Source organism: Pinus tabuliformis, chromosome 7 (genome assembly GCF_031772625.1).
Source record: "Pinus tabuliformis cultivar Carrire ecotype Pingquan chromosome 7, CPIR1, whole genome shotgun sequence".
NCBI classification, from domain to species: domain Eukaryota; kingdom Viridiplantae; phylum Streptophyta; class Pinopsida; order Pinales; family Pinaceae; genus Pinus; species Pinus tabuliformis.
In genome coordinates, this window is record NC_142293.1 from 91,227,296 (window position 1) to 91,248,694 (window position 21,399).

The following is a 21,399-nucleotide window of genomic DNA, read 5'->3' on the forward strand; positions in this document are numbered from 1 at the left end:
ATCAATTCTTCTGCGATTTATTGTAGATCTTCTAGGAAAGGATACTACAGCAGATGATGGTCCTTGTATATCAGCAAAAGTAATCTTTTGCATTGTTGGAGGTTTTCGGTTATCAACAACCCAATGTTCTCGGAAACTTAGGTCCTCCCATTTAATAGTATGATGTTTTAACTTTTGGTTCTGGGTATCTTTTAGAACAACCACACTAGATTTGGATTCTTTTCTAGGAGCGTGGAGAACTGCAGGATAGAGGGTATGTGTGTCTAAAACAACCACAAGTTTGAATGGAAATATTATTTCGCTTTTTCTTCATATCAAGCCCATGTTTGAATCTGTAGTTGTAAAATATCCTTGATGTTCTCATCAAATGTATATATAGAAAAGTTGGGATAGAAATCAAAGTATACTGGTCCATTTGATAATGGAGCAACCATTCCTCCTATCAATGAATATGAATACTTGTTATGTGTCATATCTCTAACTGTGGCAAGAACAAAAGTATTCAGTCCTCTATGGACTAATGGATTGATCCCTATCCTTATGCACCCAAGATGTAAATATTTGGTTCCGAGTCTTTTGGCAGCCAATGGTTTTTAAGTGTCAAGAAGAGAAAGTGTTTGTACAGAGTTCTCTTGTATTTGACTAATACTTTCTTTGATAGATATTCTAGTTACAATTTTAACATAGAACATAGAAAAGTCAGCATATACTTTTGACGGGGACGCCACTTAGGTGCAGGCTCCCTTTCAAAATATTCAAGTTCTGTAGAATTTATAACCCTGAAGCAAACATATCTTTTAATGGGTTTTCTTGAGTTCTTGAGCTTCAAGCTCTCTGAAAGAGACTAATCTTCTAGAATCATCCATTTTAAAGACTTATAGATTCTAAGTACTAACTGTAATGAACCAGATGTTAATGTACCAATTTGCTGCATGGACCTGAGACGCAAAGCTTGTTCTCAATGAGTCTCTTCTTTGTGATCAATACAACCTTTACACGAACCCGTGATATAACCTAGGGACTTTCACACCTATAATCAGGGATGGGCTTTAATTAATTGCACCATTCTTGATGTTGGTTGGAAACATAAAAAACTACAAGGATGTAATCATCAAAGAAATGAAACGGAAAAATCAAAGAAAAAATAGAAACACAAATATTGTTAATCAATTCGGGCATAAAATGTTTATTTCATAATCCGTACGATGTAGAGTAAGGCATTTTTATAAGCACATTTCATTGTTTTTACAGGAGTTTTTGTATATTGTGAGCTTCATGAGAACCTTAAAGAGTCTGTTACAAGTTCAAACAAGAATATTCCAATCTTTTATTTCATTTCAATATGATATCCCACATTTGACCTCAACCATAATTTGTCGGCGGTGCCTGTCGTATCCTAATACAGATCCCAAATCAAATGGAATACTCAAACCAATGAAAAAATATTTTATAAAACAAACAATACTAGCGATGCACTGGGGTGAAATTGCACCCTACTAGGAATAAAAATGTAAGATAATTTTGGCTCTGGCATGTCGAGTTTCACAGTTGCTTCGCTTCCGTTTGAGTTTGATTAGTTGACAATCCGGCAATTCTTCCTGATCTCCCCCTGCGACCCTGTCAAAACATCTATTTCACCCATCTTCACCATTGCCCTTCCAAATTTCTTCCTCCAAATGGACGGGTATTTGGAGTTGATCTTCACCATTCTGGCTGTCGATGGACTCGACATCAACGTCTGATCAGAGGTCAACACTCCACGTTTTACTTGAAGATCCAAGTAATATTTCTCATCTAATCGTCTGGGTGTCAATGAATCCAAATACACGGTTGGATCAGAGTTTGAATTAGAAGTAGGGATTGGGCATTTGGCTTTCAGTGACAAAGCGAATCGAGGATCCATACTGGGATCCTGATGACCTGTTCCACTGAAATTGTAAAGCCTGTTTGCGCTGAATGAAGAGCAATGAGAAACCCCGATAGAGTGCGCCCCTGAAAAGATATTAGGTTATGTTAAAGGACGATTAACGATGGAATGTCATCCGTTCAGTTCAACCAACTATATATTTGGAAGCTTATGATTATTGTTAATCAGTAGGAGTAGCTACCTGAGAGAATGACCATGTCTTCCAGTGACAAATATTTTGCAGCGAAATTTTGTGTGAGTTGGTTCACAGTGAATTGTGGGGCAGGCAGATTCCCTGGGATGTCTGATGCTCGAGAAATCCTTCCGTCTCGTCGTCCCGCGGAAACTTCCCAAATTAATCCGCCAGCCTGCGCCAGCCAATATACGGAAATATGAATATAAAGATATATTACAATATCACAGAGCGAGAAATCGAGGGTATGGGTAGGCTAATTACTTGGTGGGCGCTATCTCTTGCAGCAAAGGCAAGGATGTCAGCGCATGAGACCACGTTCGGGCATTCGTCCTCCAAAATGGACTTTGCTTCATCAATTATTTCGAACCCATGGAGGCTCGGATTGTTTGCGGGTGAGTCCTTCTCTGCTTGATTTCCTGCTGTAGAATCGATCAGTATTGATCCATCGCAACCCTGCAACCATCAATGACCAGATTATCGCATTAAATTGATATATACCACTACATATATGATAAGGATGTAATTATAAGGATGTATACTTACTCTGACGAAGCAGTCATGAAAATGCATCCTGATGAGAGCAGGTGCAACGCCAGGATTTGCTGTCACGGCTTTGGCCACAGCTGCACCTACAATCGCCTCCGCCTCTGGGCACCTATCGCGGTAGTAACCCACCTTTAACCCATTCGCATTCGTTACTATCACAAGAGCAGATGACACTGCTACCATTAACATTGCAATATTAACTAAATTAAGCAGACAGCGATTATCAATTGATCGATAGTCCATTTGGAATGATGCAGGAGTCACTTAAAGATGAAGTAACAGATGATTGGGTGATCGAGTGACTCGCAAATTGCGTGTTTCCACTCCGAGTAAACACAGAAACAAAGAAGCAAACAATCTTTTGCGTAATCTGACAAACACTTGCTGTTGGGGAGAATTGGATAACGGATAGATGAATGAATATAATGGCGGCATAGTATTTAAAGGCATGCCAGCTTGGAGCGTAAGTGGGTGAGGGTGTATGGCGATGGCAATTTTGACTGCGATATAGGGACACATGTAAATTGAACAAGAAGCACGGTGGCGGGTGGAACAATTCAATTCAGCATTTCTCGCTTGCCCGGGTTCAGCAAAAAATATAAGGTGGCAGGCGAGTCGCGACTGCGATGATGAGCAATTTCTCACCGAATACATGGAAGGCGCCGGCGGAGAATGTGTTCAAGTAAGACGGCAACCTTTGATATTAATGTGTGACGAAAGTAATCGGGAGTCATTAATGATCATGTAATGAATGAATTTCATCGGCAAACATACCACGTTTTAAATCTGCCAAGTACGTTTACCGACATAATATTTTATTTAAAAGCAAAACCTTTCATTTCCATCCGTGGAAATGTCCACGTCTTTTTACATCGTGATCATGAAAGTGCAATTTTCTATTAAACTAGAAATTTTAATCAAAATTTATTTCATTTTTGAAATACAAAAGGCAAACCATCCATATACCATAACGTTACCGTTCTCCATCACCCACGCTTTTAATACATTTATTTTATAATGAATAATAATAATACTTCCTAACGCCCACAAATTTATGACAAATGTAAGATGAGGGCAGATACTATCATTCTCGTGATCAGATATAAATAAAAGCGCTTTAGAATCTATATATATAATTAAAAATTTCACTTCAATTTTTTTTATTGGATTCCGTCACTGTCATCATAAAATCCAAAAAGTCTCGACAACTCCTTTTAACTTATAATAAATTATTAAAATTAAAAATTTTATAAAACTAAATAAATTATAAATTTATATAGAAAAATTGTTATTATTATTAATTATAAAAATAAATTAATATATAAATTTTACATATATGTTTTAAAAATATAAAAAATTATGAAATAAGATTTTTATCTCGATTTTTATTTATAGAGATTTATTTTTTATTATGGAGATTTTTAATTTGCAAATAAAATTTCTTACAAAACCATGGTTGATGAATACCACATGCCCAAAAAAATCATAATTCATTTCATAAGAAACCTATTCATGTGTTATTTTTTTAATTAATCATTTTAATTAAAAGAATATAACTATTTTGAAGATGAATCTCAACCTTTGATTTTTATATATTACTAAAAATATATTAGAATATACCATGGCGGTTACATCTTTACCTCCCAACTAACAATTATGGATAATTATATTATAAAACTCAAAGCCTTATTCCAACATAGAAATGCCTATGGCATAACTATTTAATAAACATGATTAGCATAGTCTTATAAATTAAATGAATATTAGTAAATAGTGATAGATATCAATTGATAATAAATTTTAAAACACTCTTTTCACAATACATCTTAAATTGTTAAAATTTAAAAAGTCATAAAACTAACTATATTATAATTTTATTTTAAACTATTACTAGCTCAACCACATAAATTAAATGAATGATACACCCATCGGATGAATTTATAATAAACGTTAAAATAGTTACTAACACTTACTACATGATAAATCTCATGCTGTTAAAATTAAAATGTCATAAAAACTCACTGAAGTATAATTTTGTTTTAAATTATTACTATTATTAAATAATAAAAATAGTTAATATATGAACTAAACATATATAAGTTTGAAAAACATGGAGCATAGTTCTTACCATGAAGAATCACCCCCACTTTATGATGTTATTCTTAATTAAATAGGCTTTGTTACAATACCATGGGTTATCAATACCACATTCCCAAAAGGTTATAACTCACTTCATATGACACTTGTTCATATAATATTTTTTCAATTAATCAGTTTAATTAAAAGGGGAGAATGACATAGCTACTTCAAAGATAAATCTCAACCTTTGATTTGTGTATACTGTTGGGAATATTATAAAATATTCCATTGTAAATCTCTACCATTTGGGAATCCGTAATCCAAAATATACATGTCTATCAACATAATTATTAATTATAATACGCATTTAAAAAACAATAGAACAAGATTCCTATTCATAAAGATTTACCTTTGATTTACTTTGGAGATTCTTAATTTGTAAATAAGTTTTATTACAATACCATAGCTTATCAATACCACATACCCAAAAAAATGTAACTCTATGTGTTTCTTATTTAAATCTTGTGTATTTAGTTTAATGTGTTAAATAAGGTAAAGAATTTTAGAATATTGGTTCACCCCCTTCTCCATATGGGAAGTTCTAGTGGATAGTTATAAAACATGAAAGACTCATCTAGTTGACGAAGTTGGTTAGAAAAAAATTCCTAATAATGTAAACATTATGAATGTTATCCTATGTGGCCTTTTAGAATCAAAGTTTATTAAATTTATGAATTGTGACTCAACGAAAGAGATGTGAGATAAGCCTCTAAGAAATTATGAAGGAGATGACCAGGTAAAGCTTGTAAAACTTCAAAAACACAAAATGCAATTTGAAAGTATAAGAATGAATGAGGATGAGAATATAGCTAGTTTCTTCCTCAAAGTAGATGATATTGTGAATAACTTTAAAGAGTTTGGCGAAACGTTTGATGAAGTTGTAGTGGCACTAAAGTTGTTGAGATCTCTTCCCTCTAGACTTGATGTTAAGGATTTTACCATAGAATAATTATAGGAACTAGATAAATTAACTATGGATGGGCTTCATGGGATTCTCATTGCTTATGAAATGAGAACAAAGAAAGAACAACCAAAACTAATAAAATCAACCTTCAAATCCTTAAATAGACAAAAATGACATTGATATTATGATTGCTCTAGCCATGATTCAGATGAAGATGAAGCTAAACTTTTTAGAAACCTAAAAAGAGGCTCTAGAAAATATAAAGGTAAGTTACCATTTAAATGCTTCATCTGTCATGACCCTAATTGATAAGTTTTTTAAGGGAAATTCTCAATTTTGCAATTTTGGAAAATAATAAATACTTTTGGCAAGTAAAGTTAGGAAAATGGGTTATGAGAGTTGAATATAATTTTTCAAGAGAAAAGAAGGTCAAACATAGGAGAAAAGAAACTTAAAGTGAATTTGTGGAGGTTACCAAAATGGAAATCAAACCATGGTATCAAAGCATAGTGTAAGAGAAATTGACCCATCGTATGAGGAAAGGAAAGAAGCAATAAAAGGAAGGCCTGAGCCTCATTTTGATTATTTTATTTGACATTTCATTTTAGAATTGGAGAGTTTGCTTGAGCTACTTAGCTAAGTCAACTAGTGTTGTTTAGCAAAAGGAATTTCCAAGTGGAAATTCAACCCTCATTTTAGAGAACTTTGAGTGTCTCCCTAGTGAGGTAATCTGGGGACTCTAATTCAATATTTCCACAAATATTTATTGCATGTATTCACTCAGTTTGCCACTCCTTGCGCGCAAAGGTAGATCAAGTTGCTCATTTTAGAATCAACTATTGTGGGTTGAATTTCCAACTATTTTGCACATGGTTTTCCCTATTGATGTTGGTGATTTTGTAGAGGATTTGCAGGACATAGATCAACATTATTTGTGGGTCATAATTTCTCTTTTTGGAGTTTCACTAGGGTTTCTTGGTTATTCTCTATGTAGGGATTGAGAAATAGTGTCTCTCCAGGTATTGGAGTTGATTTGGCCAATAGTTTAAGGAATGAAATTTGCTGGGAGTTGGAAGAGTTTCCCTTTGTGGAAATTGTGAATTCTTGTGGCAGTTCGATTTTTGTAGCTCATTAGCATATTGTGAAGGGCCACATGCTGATTTTGGGGCTTTAGTGACTAGTGGATTTAGTTTGATATTTTGGGGGTTTTTCTAGGGTTTATGAGATGAGTTTGTGATTAAACTTTTAGAATTTCATAGGAAATATTTCAGGCTGAAATCCTCATTCTTATAGCAAGGTGAATTGTTGGTTTAACTCGGATTTTTTCACTATTTTAGGGCCTTCCAGGTCAGTTGGAACTGGCTCCAAATATTTCGAGGATTTTACTGGTTGGGGTGTGAGGAGCCTGTCTCTAATTTTCCAAACATTTTGGAGCTATTTTGAGGGTTCATTTCATAGTTTTCCTCCAACGGCAACAATAGCATTAGCAACAATTTTTGGGTAGTGTGTTTGGATATATTGATCCATTTTAGTCTGAGATGTCACTTAGTTTCACACCTGGGTATTTCATGCTTGCAATAGCAAGCCTGAGTTCTATCTATTCACTCCACTATATTCGTTTCCAATTTTAAAATTAATAAAATGGCTTAGTTTTATGGATGTTATTATATGGCTCCCTAACCTATTTCTATTTGTGTAAATTTGTGCCTGCATGTGTGAAAAAAAATTGCTACAATTTAGTGCATGTTTTGATATTAATTGTATTTTCTAGTTTGGAACATTACATCATCTGTGGTAGAATAGGTAATTTTGCATCTAAATTCCCATATAAAGATAACAATGATGAAGAAAAAAGAGAAAAATAAAAGAAGAAGTATAGGAGGAATAATAAAGGAAAATAATTAAAAATAAAATCTTTTATTCCAAATAAGATAGTAGCTCATCAGAGGAAGATGAAGACTATGAATCTAAAGTAAGTCAAGTTGAAATGTTTCTCATGGCTTTTGAGAATCAAAATTTTGATCAAGAAAATATTGATCTAGAAGATGAAAGAGTGAAGGGAGCTCTAATTGAATAGTTCATATGGTGTAATACTTGTAGAATTTGATATAATTGCAACCACTCAAGAAATTTAATCTAAAATCAAGAGACACAATTCTACTCCACTAATCTGCAGAATAAAATTCACAATTTAGAACAACATTCATATACATTCAATAAGAAAACCACAAATACATGGTGATTTTTAGGGGAACGCAACTCGGAAAAACTGGTCAGGCCTCTTTGCATTAATGAGATGAATAGAGAATCTATTACAATTAACAGCTCTATCTCCAAGCTCAACCTACAAAAGAATACTTATTCTCTATATTCAATTAGAAACTCTAGCCAACACTTAGCCAAATATTTTCTCACCTAGCCTCTTATTTCCTTGCATAAATCCTAAGGAAATTAGCCCCTATTATTTAGGAATTTCCTCCTAATTTATTGCACAATTCCCAAGAATTAATGTCCCAACTCTATGAAACACCTGTACACTCATAATTGTATACAACTAAGGTTACATTTCCTTGTCGTCTCCACTTCAGCTGAGAAAATCGAATTCCATGCATGCACTAGCTATTTGGGTTGACTGATCAATTAACTAACAGATATCTGAGTTAGAATATTGTCCCGCTGCATAACTAACCTTCAACTGACTCTATCAATAGTTAGAGGTCAGTTAACTGAATACAACTGAAAATAATTGAACTAGATTACTAAAATTTAACAATCACACATGCATAACTGAAATCCAAGCCCTGTAACTCAAATTTACTGAGCTAACTGAGTGACAAGATCCATGTCATGCTAGTTAACTACCTCCAAGTTGTCCTGCTAATGTGGAAATTCAATTTACTCAATTTGACTAAGGCTAAAGTCAAATTGAGCCTTTCTTGCTACATTTTTTCGACACTCCCTCTTATTAAGAAAGTTTTTTTTCACCACCCCTATCCTGCACCTATGGAATTCAAGATTGCCTCTTGACAATGCATTTTTTCAATATTGCTATGTGGAATCTATGACTACTAACAGAAGTATCTTCCCTAGGAATAGTGGACTAACCTAGAACAAAAGATAGAAAAAGGCACTAATGTTTTCCTTAAAGTAAATAGATAATGGGATGAAGCCTACTTGGGATTTGTCATATGCTTCTCTCCTTCCTTTTCTTGAATTCTCCAATCCTAGCTCTAATAGCTATTATTAGAATCCACACAGTCAAATAACACAAGCCAACGAACCATGGAATCTATGTAGCATCATCTAGTCACTTTATTCAATAGATCAACATGGTATTGAAATATATGGAACCATAACATCATATATAGGAAAACAAATAACTCTTTGCATTAGTATAAATGGAGTGAGTTACAACCAAAAATAGGTGTTGATCATGTAAAATAGGTCCTTGAAGTTGAATTGTCCTTTCCTTGTCACAGAGTGCACCTCTAATCACCATAATTCATGGGAAGATATCTCTCACATCAACATCATAAGGGTATAATCACTCTCCAAAAGCCAAGCCCTTACCTATGGATGGCAGTAAATATATAGGTGAATGAGGTAGTTCATATATTCTTATCCTTTTACCAATTGGGGCTTGAGATCCACTCTTGATAGGAGGATGACATAAAGGGATAAGGGAAGAAAAATCCAAGGTAGGATAGGATAGGATTTGAAATTTTATCTGAGGTAAATAGCTACAATAGATCTTGGAATCTTATGGAAGAAGAGGCTTCAGGATTCTCTCTCTTTTTCCTGAATTTCTAAAACCAACGAAGCTACATAATGGAGCAACCTATAGGTGATCAATGCAGTCCAAAGCGGAGCAACTTGGTTGTCAGCATTGTCCAGTAGTGTTATAGACATTTTTGTGCCCTACAACTCCAAGCATGAAATGTCCATAAACCAAGGGCTCCTAAGTCCCTAAAAGTGTTGTTCTAACCCCTAAAGGAACAAGGTCAACAGATTACAACTTCTCCCAGAAGTTCTCCATGAAAAAACTACTCAAAATTGGTCAAAACAGGATCATTGCAGCTGCTCCATTGGCTAGGTGCGTTGCATCTCACCCAAATGCACTGTGAGGGTGCGTTGCATTTCAAAACTCCCTTCTATGGGGTGTGATGGGCGAGAAATGACAAATGGCAATGTCATTCCGCGAGGTGGAGAGGCAATGGAGGCTTCCAGAATCTTCTCCTGTGACACTTGCCTCACTGAATTCGACCAAGGATGAGTAAGAGGCCCTCAGTCTCCAAGTGGAAGCAAGAACTGACAGAGAGAAGACACTAATCAAATCACAAGCTGACTCATCCCCCTTACATATATCTATATATGGATCCCTCATCCCAGAGATCCAGAGGCTGGAATTTTGCATATTGTAAGGAATTGTTGTTGGTTTCTAGAGATAAAACATCAGATTGTTGAGTGATCTAAGCTTTGTTTGAGGTGAAGAGGGGCTTCTTTGCTGGGAGGTTGATGTTGGGTCGGAACAACTGGTTGTAACTCCTCCTAGATCTTTTCTTGTTTATCAATAAAAGCTATTTGAGTTTTCCTCCATGCTTTTGTATCATTGATGCTTGTTGCATTTGTATGGTCAATTTAAATCTGATCCTAAATCGTTTATGAATATAGATCCATGTCTTTGTATAGTGCTATGCTTCTGTGATCTTACAGGTACTTTGTGAAGCTGGGCGTGCAAGGGAGCAGGTAGCTGGGGACTATCAAAGAAGAGAGGGATCGAATCAAAGGATTAGCGCAAGACAGAGGTTGGTCTTTCTATTCCTCTCTATCTATAATTCATAAAGGAAAAACATAAGTAGCTTTTCTCTGTTTGTTTCTAAGGTAGTTGTCACACGTTAGTGGGATAGAGCAGTTCTAAATAGACACTTTTCCCTGTAACAAAATGGCGACTCCGCTGAGGACCTAATTAATTTGTTTGTTTATCATTCTTTGTTGTTTGTTTCATAAACTTACAAGTAGCATTCGAACTGCATTTGCCATAACAAGTGCAAAGTAGATAACTGTTGCTTCAATCCATTCATTGGATCTGTTTATGATTTAAACAGCTGATTCACAAACTATCTGATTTCCCTTTTGATAGCTCTTAGATCCTCCTTAGATCTACCCCTGATTTTTGTATTACTGATTGCTTTTTACTCGGCCAAAAACCAAGAACTGAACTGCAAACTGTGACCCGGAACCCGAACAGAGTCTCGTTTCTGACCTAGCACAGGTACCATTCAGAGATTCTGAATTTCAGCGCACTTCCCGAGTGGACAACCTGCGCTGCATTTCAGATTCTCTGTGTTACAGGTGTGCTGATCAGACTAGCTCTGTGCAGCCATGGTTTTTATGCTTCATTCTTTCCAGTTCTATCCCTGAATTTTGCTGCCTGTGATTAGTATATGTCTGTTTGAAACCCCTTTTCCTTGTTGTTATTCCGCCTCATTTGTACAAAAGAATTTTAGATTTTTTTGTGTGTTTGTTGAGTCATTTACAGTTCTCCTTTGCAAAAGTAGCATAATCGTACTATCGTCCTTTGATTTGAATCTGTCGCAAGTGTCGATTTCGATCGTAGGAAAAAGTTTGATTGCTGTTGATGGTCGATTATCCCGTTACTATTGCTTTTGGTCTAAATTTGTAATTTTCTAGTGTCAAGAACAAGTTTTCATTTCAAAATCGTAAGGTGTCGTAATCATCTCTATTTTTTATTTCGAAAAACAGCTTGTTTATATTTGTCGCTTGAAAAGAAATTCAGATTTGTACATCAACTTTCTTTTTAGCATCCATATACTAAGAAAGTCGAAAACAAATACATGCATGTGCATTTGCATATAGACAGTCTGTTTGGCTTGATTTAGGAAAGTGCATTTACGGTGTGCTCTTTGCTCTTTGTGAAAAGATTTTGTCTTTCTTTTCCCTAGTAGCTAGGATTTTCATTGCACAAAAGAGATAAAAAGTTTGTTTATCATCTTTAGATTGCATTTTAGGAATTACATCTACATCTCATGGTGAACCCGAAAGGAAAACTTCATAAACAAGATCAACTTAAAATAAATTCAATGAATCTAACAATGCTTTGGAACTTAACGCACAACATTTAGAGGTCTAGGCTAGAGACGTATTCTGGCGTTGTAAAGCCTGGTAACTGTTGTTCTCACTGATGGTTGGGTGATTCCTCCACTTTGAGACAATAAGTGCCAGTATGGACTTGTGCTCCCACGTACCGTCGAGTATATTTTGGGAGACCCCTATAGGCTTAAATCCTTTATCCATAGGAAGCCGTGTCTCCTGCCCTATTGATCGCAATGCACTGAACACAGCATTCGGGAAGATTGACTGCCGTACCGTAAAAAGTATTCTGCAGTTTTGCGATTGGTTTGGTACTCCCTCTACCTAGACTTCCAGAGTAGTCCCTTTCGTTCCTTTTCAGACTCCTTAACGGAAAAGGTCCATCTGAGCACTTGTCACTTCAGGCTCATTAAAAATCGAAGGCGACTAGAGTCATCTTTTGTTTTTTCTCGACTCTTGAAAACTAAAAAAACAAGATGTGTCAAAGCGTCTAAAATTTATTTTAAACGGAATATTCATTACCCTTTTCTGCGTTGATCTTGAGTTGAGAAAATGGAGTCCACCAACCAAGGAATTCCCCTTGGAGGAAATCCTAGTCCCTTCTCCTCTTGGGGAGATTTTGGTGCACCCCATATGGCCACATTGTCGCTTCCAGGACTGACAATTGGTTTGCCTGTATGGCTCTTCTCAACCTCTGTCGTTTAGAACACCACTATTCCTGAACAATCGAATCAGCAATTAGACGAGTCCAAGAGTTACCCACCAACCTTCTACTTCCTCTAATTCTTCCTTTCGTCCTTCCTCTTTGCTTGATGGGGCTGGTAAATCCAAAAGTCAAGTTCCTAAGGAGAAGAAGGAAAAGAAGAAGAAAGAGAAGAAGAAGAAGGAGCCAAAAGCGAATGGGGGCAAACGAGTGTCGTCTAACGAAAATCCACACACTGCACCGACCAGGCCTAAATCGCCATGTGTCATTTGCAAGGGAGACCACTATCACAGAGATTGTGCTTGCATCCCTCAGATCTTAAGGGACTGGTCTCCTCGTTTGCACAACCCGGTGTCATCAACCTCTGATGATCATGTTGAAAACACACCGTCAACTAGTGAAAGTGAAGCCCCAGGACAAAAAGGAAAATATAGATTTCCTTGTAAACTGTGTGAAGGCGATCACGCCATCCACCGTTGTCCCTTCTTAGATGAGGCTAAAAGAGTTTTGGACGATCGTCCGGTTTCACTGTTACGATTTCCTCCTGGATATAAAAAACTCTTGCCGAGTCCATCACCATTTGAAAATCCGGCTGGCCCGCCCAGGTGGTCGGATGAAACATCTATCATTGAAGATAAATCATCTGAATCCATACCAGACGAAAGTCAAAAGGTCGAGGCAGCAGTTGACCCAGTTTTGCCTTCAGAGGTTCCATCTTCAGATGATAATCACTGAAGAAAAAAGGATGACACCGTCCAAATTCTTTTCATAAGCACAGACTCCCACGAACATGGGGGTAATTTACTCGTTCCTTTACTGCAGGAAGGGAGTTCGTCAGATTCGTACCCAGCCATCTATTCGGTCCCACCTCCAAGCAACCTAGTTGTCTCCTTCGACTGGAATCAACTAGGCAGACCCCGTTTACCAGCTAGTGTACCATTCTGAATTATTGTTCAAATATATAGAATGGTTATGGTTGGTACCATCATAGATGAGGGGGCTTCTGTGAGTATCCTTTCCTCAACTGCTTGGAAAGCGCTTGGTTCGCCATCGCTTTTGCCTGAGATGAGAAATCTGACAGGCTTTGATAAAGGAACCAGTCGACCGTTAGGGATCCTTCCCAATGTGCCCATAACATTGAGAGGGAAAACCATTCACATGAATGTGATGGTAGTTCAAGGACCCTTATATTACAATCTACTCCTTGGACGAGACTATATTTATTGCATGAGAGCCATTGTCTCATCACTCTTTAGAGTGATGTGTTTTCCGCACGAAGGAAGAGTGGTCAAGCTCGTAGACTAGCTTTCATTTCCCGGACTGCGCATAGCAAATAGTCATATACCATCCCTAAATGGTATTTTCATGCAAGAAATGTCTCAATCTCCAGTCCGTCCACCCGATGAGCGCAAGTGATTCGGGGGGACATGAATGAAACCCAGGGGGCATGCACCCTGGTCTGCTTCGGCAGGAAAAATTCAGGTATAAGGTAGGTTTTCGTGAGAGAATATGACTAGTCTGTACCCCCGTCCATGATTGGAAGAGGGGGTTATTCTGGAACAAGATTCTCTTGTCAAAGTTATGTGAGTTGGCAGGCATCGCCGCTCACCTTTGTTTGTATCGATAGACATCGCCGAAGAAGTGTTTTGTTTGCGCTGTGAATAGAGCAATCTTTGGGTAACCTGTAAGAGGTAGGCCTCTCTCAGTAAAACAAATGTTTTAACGGACTAAAGAAGGGGTAACCTTGAAACTCTGTTTTATACCTGGGGGCATGCAAACCTTTTGGAGTGCAAGCGAAGAGCGGCTGTTTATTTTTTAAATTTGTAGGACCTCTAACCCTTTAAACTCATAGGATTGGTCATTTCCTAACTTTCATAAAGAAAGGATGTGGGGAAAATCTCTAAAAGTTGTCATTTTTATATGAGACATTCTTATCACACGACTGGGATTAATCGAGCAGTTTTAGCACATAGTTCAAGCTCGTTAAAAAATAAACATAAGACATGAGCAAATGTTTCCACCTGCATTTAAGCTCGTTAAAAAATGAACTATTCCCCGGTAAATAACCATCGTGAATGTAGTACTTCAGCCATTAAAGCCTTGGTCGTTTTTGCACCGTCACCTCCACTTTTTCATTGGTCGATCATTCACCTCCATTTGATTGTTTACCCATTTTGAGGAACAACTGCGAAGAGTGATTTAACTAGCCATCCTTGTGACACTGCCGTGATTGGAAAATTCCAAACCTTACCTGGACTCAGCTGCTACCCGTTTTATCACTCGTTCCTCAAAAGACGAGTCTCCTTTAAGCTATTTTCAACTGACTCATAAAATATGAAAAGATTGCCGAGCCATTGGCCTCTCCAGCTCGTTAAAGGGACAGGAAGTGCTATCCCTCCTCTAGATTTTAATCTTTTTGGACCTGAGGGATTATTACACAAAAAGATCGAGCACTTGTTTTGTTTGGCTCGTTAAAAGTATCGAAAATTTATCCCTTTTGTATTGTTTTGTACTTTTTCGGACTTAAGGGATTAGATGACGAAAAAGGAATTTTGGAGTTACCTTTACGTTCCTTTTCAGACTCTCTAAAATTGAAAAGGACCGAGTTATCTTTGTCGTTAAACTCCTTAAAAAGATTAATAGCGACAAACTTGTCTTTAGACGAGAACGAGTTTCACTATCGCTAGGCTCGTTAAAACATAGCGATGGGTTTGCCCGAAGGGAAAATTATAGAACAAGCATATGTTATCCTCCTCAAGCTTGACAAAATAAAGAGGTACTAGTCAGCAATGACTGGGGAAAAATTGGGAAGAAAACTCAAAGAAACTTTGTTGGTAGCAAGTCGCTCTTGAACATGACACTTCCACTCCGTGTCCGAGTCGGGTTGGGTTGTTTCATTCACCGGTCACATCACCATGGTCACACCATACCATCCACATTTGGGGTTAATGCTACCAATCCATCACATCAGTGTCGCCGATATGTTCAAGAGAGGCCATCCAGAGAAGTCACCTGTGTCTCACCCACTACCATACATTATACTCCATTCTTTCATGACCGCCACCCTGAACCTTATATCACCAGATCGTTTTCACCTCCATCAAAATCATTTGCTCCGTTCCATGTCATTGATGTGGGATTCATTAAGGCCCTCCTGTGACGGATCACTTCTTGTCGACATCAGCTCATTATCCAAGAAGTTGATCTAGGAACACCCCATTCAGTACTTCGAAGCTTGCATGCCTCAATGGCAAGTTTCTCACTTCCGGCGACAGGTATACATCAATGACCTTCGACCGAAAGATTTTGCGTGGTGTTCGACGCCAAGTCCTTTATTCACACCACGTGAATTGTACTGCAGTACCTTGAGGGTCATTATCATTATCGGTGATTCCTCTCGCGCTTGTTAACAGTTTACATCATTGACTGGTAATCAAGCGATGTCTTTCCATGTTCGACTTCAGAACATTTCTCACATGGATCGACTTGTACTTCGAGTGAAGATTGGACAAGATTGAAGACCCCGGATCTAGTTTCATCCATCCGGGTTGCGATATATATTCAAGGAAATAAAAACATTAAATGTACAGCATTGCAGCACAGATAATCATCCTACCAAAAGGATGATGGCTCTATCAGAATCATCAGTCTACACTCAGACAGTTGTCTGTCCTATGTACATGAAAATGAATTTATAAAGCTGAGCATGGGAATGCCCGCCTCAGCTAGATCATGAAAATATTACGAAGATAATGTATTGTATTGTTTCTTATTACAGGTCTCCTCCCAGCATTGAAAGAACTTCAGATCATCATAATAAAGCATTTCACCCGACACCAAAAGGTTAACGGCCTCATACTTTAGGGGGCAACTGTTATAGACAATTTTGTGCCCTACAACTCCAAGCATGAAATGTCCATAAACCAAGGGCTCCTAAGTCCCTAAAAGTGTTGTTCTAACCCCTAAAGGAACAAGGTCAATAGATTACAGCTTCTCCCAGAAGTTCTCCATGAAAAAACTACTCAAAATTGGTCAAAACAAGATCATTGCAGCTGCTCCACTGGCTAGGTGCGTTGCATCTCACCCAAATGCACTGTGAGGGTGCGTTGCATTTCAAAACTCCATTTTGTGGGGTGCGATGGGCGAGAAATGACAAATGGCAGTGTCATTCCGCGAGGTGGAGAGGCAATGGAAGCTTCTAGAATCTTCTCCTGTGACACTTGCCTCACTGAATTCGACCAAGGATGAGTAAGAGGCCCTCAGTCTCCAAGTGGAAGCAAGAACTGAGAGAGAGAAGACACTAATCAAATCACAAGCTGACTTATCCCCCTTACATATATCTATATATGGATCCCTCATCCCAGAGATCCAGAGGTTGGAATTTTGCATATTGTAAGGAATTGTTGTTGGTTTCTAGAGATAAAACATTATATTGTTGGGTGATCTAAGCTTTGTTTGAGGTGAAGAGGGGCTTCTTTGCTGGGAGGTGATGTTGGGTCAGAACAACTGGTTGTAACTCCTCCTGGATCTTTTCTTGTTTATCAATAAAAGCTATTTGAGTTTTCCTCCATGCTTTTGTATCATTGATGCTTGTTGCATTTGTATGGTCAATTTAAATCTGATCCTAAATCGTTTATGAATATAGATCCATGTCTTTGTATAATGCTATGCTTCTGTGATCTTACAGGTACTTTGTGAAGCTGGGCGTGCAAGGGAGCAGGTATCTGGGGACTATCAAAGAAGAGAGGGATCGAATCAAAGGATTAGCGCAAGACAGAGGTTGGTCTTTCTATTCCTCTCTATCTATAATTCATAAAGGAAAAACATAAGTAGCTTTTCTCTGTTTGTTTCTAAGGCAGCTGTCACACCTTAGTGGGATAGAGCAGTTCTAAATAGACACTTTTCCCTGTAACAAGTAGGATACTAGGGAGCGTTAGTCCTTAAAATGACTGAAACAAGGTGTTTTCAAGTAGAAACTCAAGGATAAGAAAGAGTCATGCTTTGAGATTTGTCCAATGATGATGAGAAGTAGGTCATAGGATGTTGATTGATCCAGTCAAAGGCGTATTGACCAGATGTGACAAAATGGCCTATAAAAAAGATGTCAACACCTTGCTCCTTAGTTGGAATGTATTGTAGCAACATAATTCTCCTCTACACACAATCCTGCAAATGATGATATGAGATATCAATGTGCTTTGACCTATCATGAAATACCATATTCTCAAAGAGATTAATGCAACTTTGATTATCACCCTATATCACTATCTAATATATCTCTTGATTGAAAAGACCCACAAGTATTTTCCTCATCGATATGGTCTCACATGCTACTTGACTTGCAGCCATGTATTCAATCGCTGCTAAGTTGATCAGAACAAACCTTTGCTGCCTGATGTACCGAGAAATACCTGTAGACACAACACCAATGATAGCACCAAAAGTAATTTTCTTATTTGATGGACTCCCTGCCCAATCTACATTGGTGAAGCCTTGGATCTTCACTCCCTCTATCCTCCTGTACCATAATCCATACTTGGTAGTGAATTTGAGGTAACATAACACAAGATTTGTTTCCTTCAAATACAATTTGGTATGCCTCACCATATCTTGACTCAGTTGGTTTACTTCATAGCACATGTTGGGCCTTTTGTTCCCAAGATACATCAAAGACCCCACAAGCTTCTCGTAAATGGTAGCATCAACCTCTTCACCTGAAGTGGAATTCTCCTTCCTCTATTTTGTAGCTAGAGGTGTGTCCATGGGCTTACAATTCTCCATGTGAAATCTTTGAAGTATCTAAGTAGAATAATTTCATTGAGATACAAACAAATCACCATCACCCTACCATACTTATAATCTAGGAAGTAATGCATGAGATCCATTTATTTCATCTCATATTCCCTTGCAAGATCCTATTTGCAAGAGAAAATAAGTTTCTTATCACTTATCATGGCGCTGCAGCTCTCTGTGTGGAAAACCCTGCACCTAGGGTTTAGCACTGTTCTGAACAGGTTCACCAACAGTTCTGGCAGCGCACAAAGACCGATTAGTTGATCTTCTCCTCAGAGGCCGTGTTCTGGCCCGACAAATGGCAGACGGGGGGTCCACTGGGACCCCAACTTACAGGCAAATAGTCATGCAGAAACACAAAGCACATGAAGGTTTTAATATCTCTGGGTATGAAGCCCGAAAAGACAGTTTTGGGACAAGCAGCGGAAGAGCAACCCAGGGGCAGAAAGATCCAAATCACGGATCAGAGATGCCAGGAAAAGTCAGTGACAGACAGGAGAAGCACGGGAACAAACCGGAAGCAGGCCAAAACAGCTCGGATCCAATAATCGCTCCGTCAGATGAAGAAAAGGAACACAGGGAAGGAAAACGTCCTACAGAAAATGAGGATAAAACGGAAGCTTCCAACCTCAGCCCCAAAAATACCCTGCAAGGAGTCTGCAAACCCAAAAAGAAGGAAGCCCTCCGTGTGGTCTTCTCAGATCCAGACATTCAGGCCTACAAAGACCACATGATGGAACATGCAATCATATGTAAGTTTATGGGACTGTGGCCAACAGAAAGAGCTCTCTGCCAATGGATCAAGTAGCACTGGCGACCAAAAGGTGATGTCAAACTACATCTTGGAGCTAAAGGTTTTTTTACTGTTGTCTTTTCTAACCTAGAAGATAAAGATAGGGTCTTCGATGGAGGGCCATACTTCCTTTCATCAGTAGGCCTCTACATGAGGCCATGGAAGGTGAACTTCGCGCCTGAAAAGGAAACCTTCACCCAAGTCCCTGTGTGGATTCGCCTCTTCTCATTACCTATCGATTACTGGGGCCTAGCAACCCTAAAGCGCATAGGAGACCGACTTGGCACCTTCATTAAAGCCTCGAAGGCAACGATGCAAAGGAAGTACACTTCCTGTGCCAGGATCTGCGTTGAAATGGATGTCTCAGGTGCCTTACATGAAGGACTGTGGCTAGAGTTTAGAGATGAAGATTACTTTCAAGCCATCGACTATGAACAGATCCCCTTCTGGTGCAGGAAATGCCATGAACACGGTCACCTTGTCAGGGAATGCCCATTAAACAAACCAGTGGAAGATGCCAAGCTTGAGTAGCCAGCCAAGAACCAGGAGGTTTTCAAAAAGCCAAAATCACAACAAAGGGCCTACAGGAAAAGAATAAACAAAGCAGTGATAGATCCCAGCAAAACTCTTAATCCCTTCAGAATTCTGGACTCATAAGCAGACTCGGAAGGTAACAACAAAGAGACAAAGCAACCAGAAGCTCCTCAAAAAAATAAGACAGACCACAGATCAACGGATGCAGAGGAAACCACTGAAAACACAGAAATACAAACGCATGAAGTAGCAGATGAACGAGATGAAGACACAGACATGCTAACAAGCGATGGGGGAAGCGAAGACTTGGAACTCAATGAAGTTCTAGAAAAATAAGGGGTAAACCTGCCAGATATGGAAAAGCACTGGAGAACACAAGGGCTGGAAAATATCCCGGAGGAAGAAATAAAGAAGATCAGCGACCTCTTCATAGCAAGACAACAAGCAGCGCTAGACAAGCAAAAGAAAAGATTAGGAATCATGAAAGGCACAGGTAACCAATCCAAAAGTCTTTTTCTTCATTCATTAGGACGGAAGCAAAACAAGAGAAGAGGCCGAAGGACGAATGGAGAGGTTCTTCATGATTTGGGTATCCTAATGATCAATTCAGGCAAAATGAAGGATTTACACGCCTTCCTGTCCTACCAATAACCTCATCATTATTAATGAAAATCATCTCTTGGAATACAAGAGGGCTCAACAGCCTTGTCAAACAACGACTTCTCAAGAGGAAGTTACAACAGGAAAAGCCAGATATTATGCTCATTCAGGAAACAAAATGTGCCACTGATCAGCTGGAGAACATCACCAAAAAGCTAGGAAAAACTATCAAATATATAGACATAGCCAGTCAAGGATGGGAAGGAGGCATTGCAACCCTCTGGGACTCCAGAGTCATCGAAATCACCTCTATGGAAGCTACCAGATCATACATTGCCACAGAATTTCAACTAACAGGTAATTCTGAAACCTTCCTCTGTATAAATGTCTATGGGCCTCAGCGTTTAGAAGATAAAATTTCTTTCCTGAACTTGTTAATGAAGTTAAAGCTAAGATACCAACATTCAAAGATCATAATGGGAGGGGATTTCAACATGATTACCTCCCTCCTGGAAAAAAAAGGAGGCCTTAGGCGACTAAATAGAGACTCAGAACTCTTTGTTGACTTCATGGAATTCGCCCAACTGGTCGACATCCCCCCAAAAAATGGGCTCTACACTTGGAACAACCGAAGAGGAGGAGAAAACAGGATAGCCTCTCGCCTTGACCGTTTTTTGATCTCAGAAAACATCTTACTGGAAGGAACAACAGTTGACTCTGATATCCTCCCCAGTGGGGGATCAGACCACTGGTCCATTGCCCTGGAAGCTGCCTTTCTTGAGACCCCCAAAAACAGGCCTTTCAGATTTGAGAAATTCTGGCTAACACACCCAAATTTTCCTGAACTGGTGAAAAAATGGTGGGAAGAGCCCATGAATATAAGGGGGACCAAAATGTTTAAAATCCAGTCCAAACTAAAGCACATCAAACACAAAATCAAGGAATGGAATGCAACCGAGTTTGGTAATATTTTCCAGGAAAAGCAGAATATAGAAGACCGACTAAGTCAAATTCATAAGGACTGGGCTTCAGGGATTAACAGGGAGGAATCAAATGAACAAGAAAAGATACTAATGCAGAAATGGCAGCTCCGCTGCCAACAGGAAGAAATCCTTTGGAAGCAAAAATCTCGCATCCAATGGTTGAAGGAGGGAGAGAAAAATACAAAGTTCTT

General features: G+C 38.4%; 1 protein-coding gene across 1 annotated transcript; it reads right to left on the reverse strand.

Annotated features, from left to right (window-relative positions):
• Window positions 1-1,356: 1,356 nt before the first annotated feature.
• LOC149245419 (peroxidase 5-like) lies at window positions 1,357-3,040 on the reverse strand. Its single transcript, XM_089455589.1, has 4 exons — window positions 2,646-3,040; window positions 2,364-2,555; window positions 2,109-2,274; window positions 1,357-1,992 (listed from the first exon to the last, which is right to left on the reverse strand). Exons 1-4 carry the CDS (start codon window positions 2,889-2,891, stop codon window positions 1,574-1,576), a joined length of 1,023 nt encoding a protein of 340 aa, XP_089311715.1. The 5' UTR covers window positions 2,892-3,040; the 3' UTR covers window positions 1,357-1,573.
• Between the last annotated feature and the right edge of the window lie 18,359 nt (window positions 3,041-21,399).